The 1,410-nt window shown below is 35.0% G+C and overlaps 1 protein-coding gene across 1 annotated transcript in view; it reads left to right on the top strand.

Moving 5' to 3' along the window:
• Positions 1–1,410, top strand: part of LOC106870122 (vacuolar protein sorting-associated protein 33B) — a 24,760-nt gene that overhangs the window by 6,704 nt on the left and 16,646 nt on the right. Inside the window, exons 5-6 of the mRNA XM_052972049.1 lie at positions 6–119; positions 938–1,042. Coding sequence (XP_052828009.1) covers positions 6–119; positions 938–1,042 — 219 coding nt within the window. The remainder of the gene's footprint in view (positions 1–5; positions 120–937; positions 1,043–1,410) is intronic.

Raw genomic sequence — 1,410 nt, 5'->3', positions numbered from 1 at the left:
TGGAGAGAGAAGGAGTATATGGCTATGTTACTGTGGAAGAGTTCATTTTAGATTTAATACCACTTGACCGAGATGTTCTGTCTTTGGAATTATCCGATTTCCTGCCAAGATTTTATTTAGTAAGTGTTGAATTGAATACAATTTCTTAAAAGATACAAGACATCATTAACTTCAAATTCACACTACAGAAATGTAACACACACACACACACACACACACACACATACACACACACACACACTCTCTCTCTCTCTCTCTCTCTCTCTCATGCACGCACATATATGTGATGTACATATGCAGACATATCCAATTGTTCATCATTATTATTTTCGTCATTGTTGCTATTTAAGCAGTAAGCTAGTAGAATCATTAGCTCACCATGCAAAATGGAATTATTTCTGGCTTTATTTCTGAGTTCAGATTCCACTGCAGTCAGCTTTGCCTCTTCTCAGCCTCCTTTCTCAGACATTCTCTCTGAACTGCTATTACACACACTGTATTTTCTGACATTCAAGTCAAATTTATCAGACCGAAATTTACAGCTCAAAAGCTATGTCAACTTTATACACCAAAATGACTTTGGAGGATCCAGAAAGATAGTAATGATGTTTGAATGTTTACAACCAGTTGTTTGCACTATATACTTCACTGATTTCATCATCATCATCATTGTTTAATGTCCTCCTTCCATGCTGGCATGGGTTGCATGGTTTAACAAGAGCTGACCAGGCAGGAGCCTGTACCATGCTTCTGTGTCTGTTTTGGCATGGGTTTTATGGCTGGATGCCTTTCCTAACACCAACCACTCTGCTGAAAAATACGATACAAAAATCTATAATTATCTCATTCTTCTCCAATCACTACAACAACAACAACAAAAATAAAAGTAAAAAGAATCCAATACATTTGTGTAATTAAGAAATGATTTGTGTTTCAGCATAATGATTATACCTGGTTGAATACTGTTGCGAAGTCATTGGTTCATTTCCAGTCAGTATATAGACAAATACCATTTGTCTGTGGTATTGGAAGAGCAGCTAAGGTAAATGAAATTATTTTACTTCTTTCAGACTATTTGATTATATTAAAAAAAATAAGATTCCAGGAAAAAAATCCCTTAATCCTTTCTTTTATTTATATATTTATTTAGTTGCCAGGACCTCTTCTTATCTGCTTTGTAGGCACAGGTGTGTTGTGTGATAAGAAGTTTGCTTCCCAACCACATGGTTCCAAGTTCAGTCCCACTGCATGTGGTACCTTGGGTCTTATGTTATAGCCTTGGGCTGATTAAAGCTTTCTGTGTGGATTTGATAGATGGAAACTGAAATAAGCTTGTCATATATATATATATATATATATATATATAATAATAATATTAGGGAATACAATTCCAAAACTTACAGGGAAAAT

Source organism: Octopus bimaculoides, chromosome 12, assembly GCF_001194135.2.
Source record: "Octopus bimaculoides isolate UCB-OBI-ISO-001 chromosome 12, ASM119413v2, whole genome shotgun sequence".
Taxonomy (NCBI): domain Eukaryota; kingdom Metazoa; phylum Mollusca; class Cephalopoda; order Octopoda; family Octopodidae; genus Octopus; species Octopus bimaculoides.
This window is presented reverse-complemented; position numbering and strand designations above follow the sequence as displayed.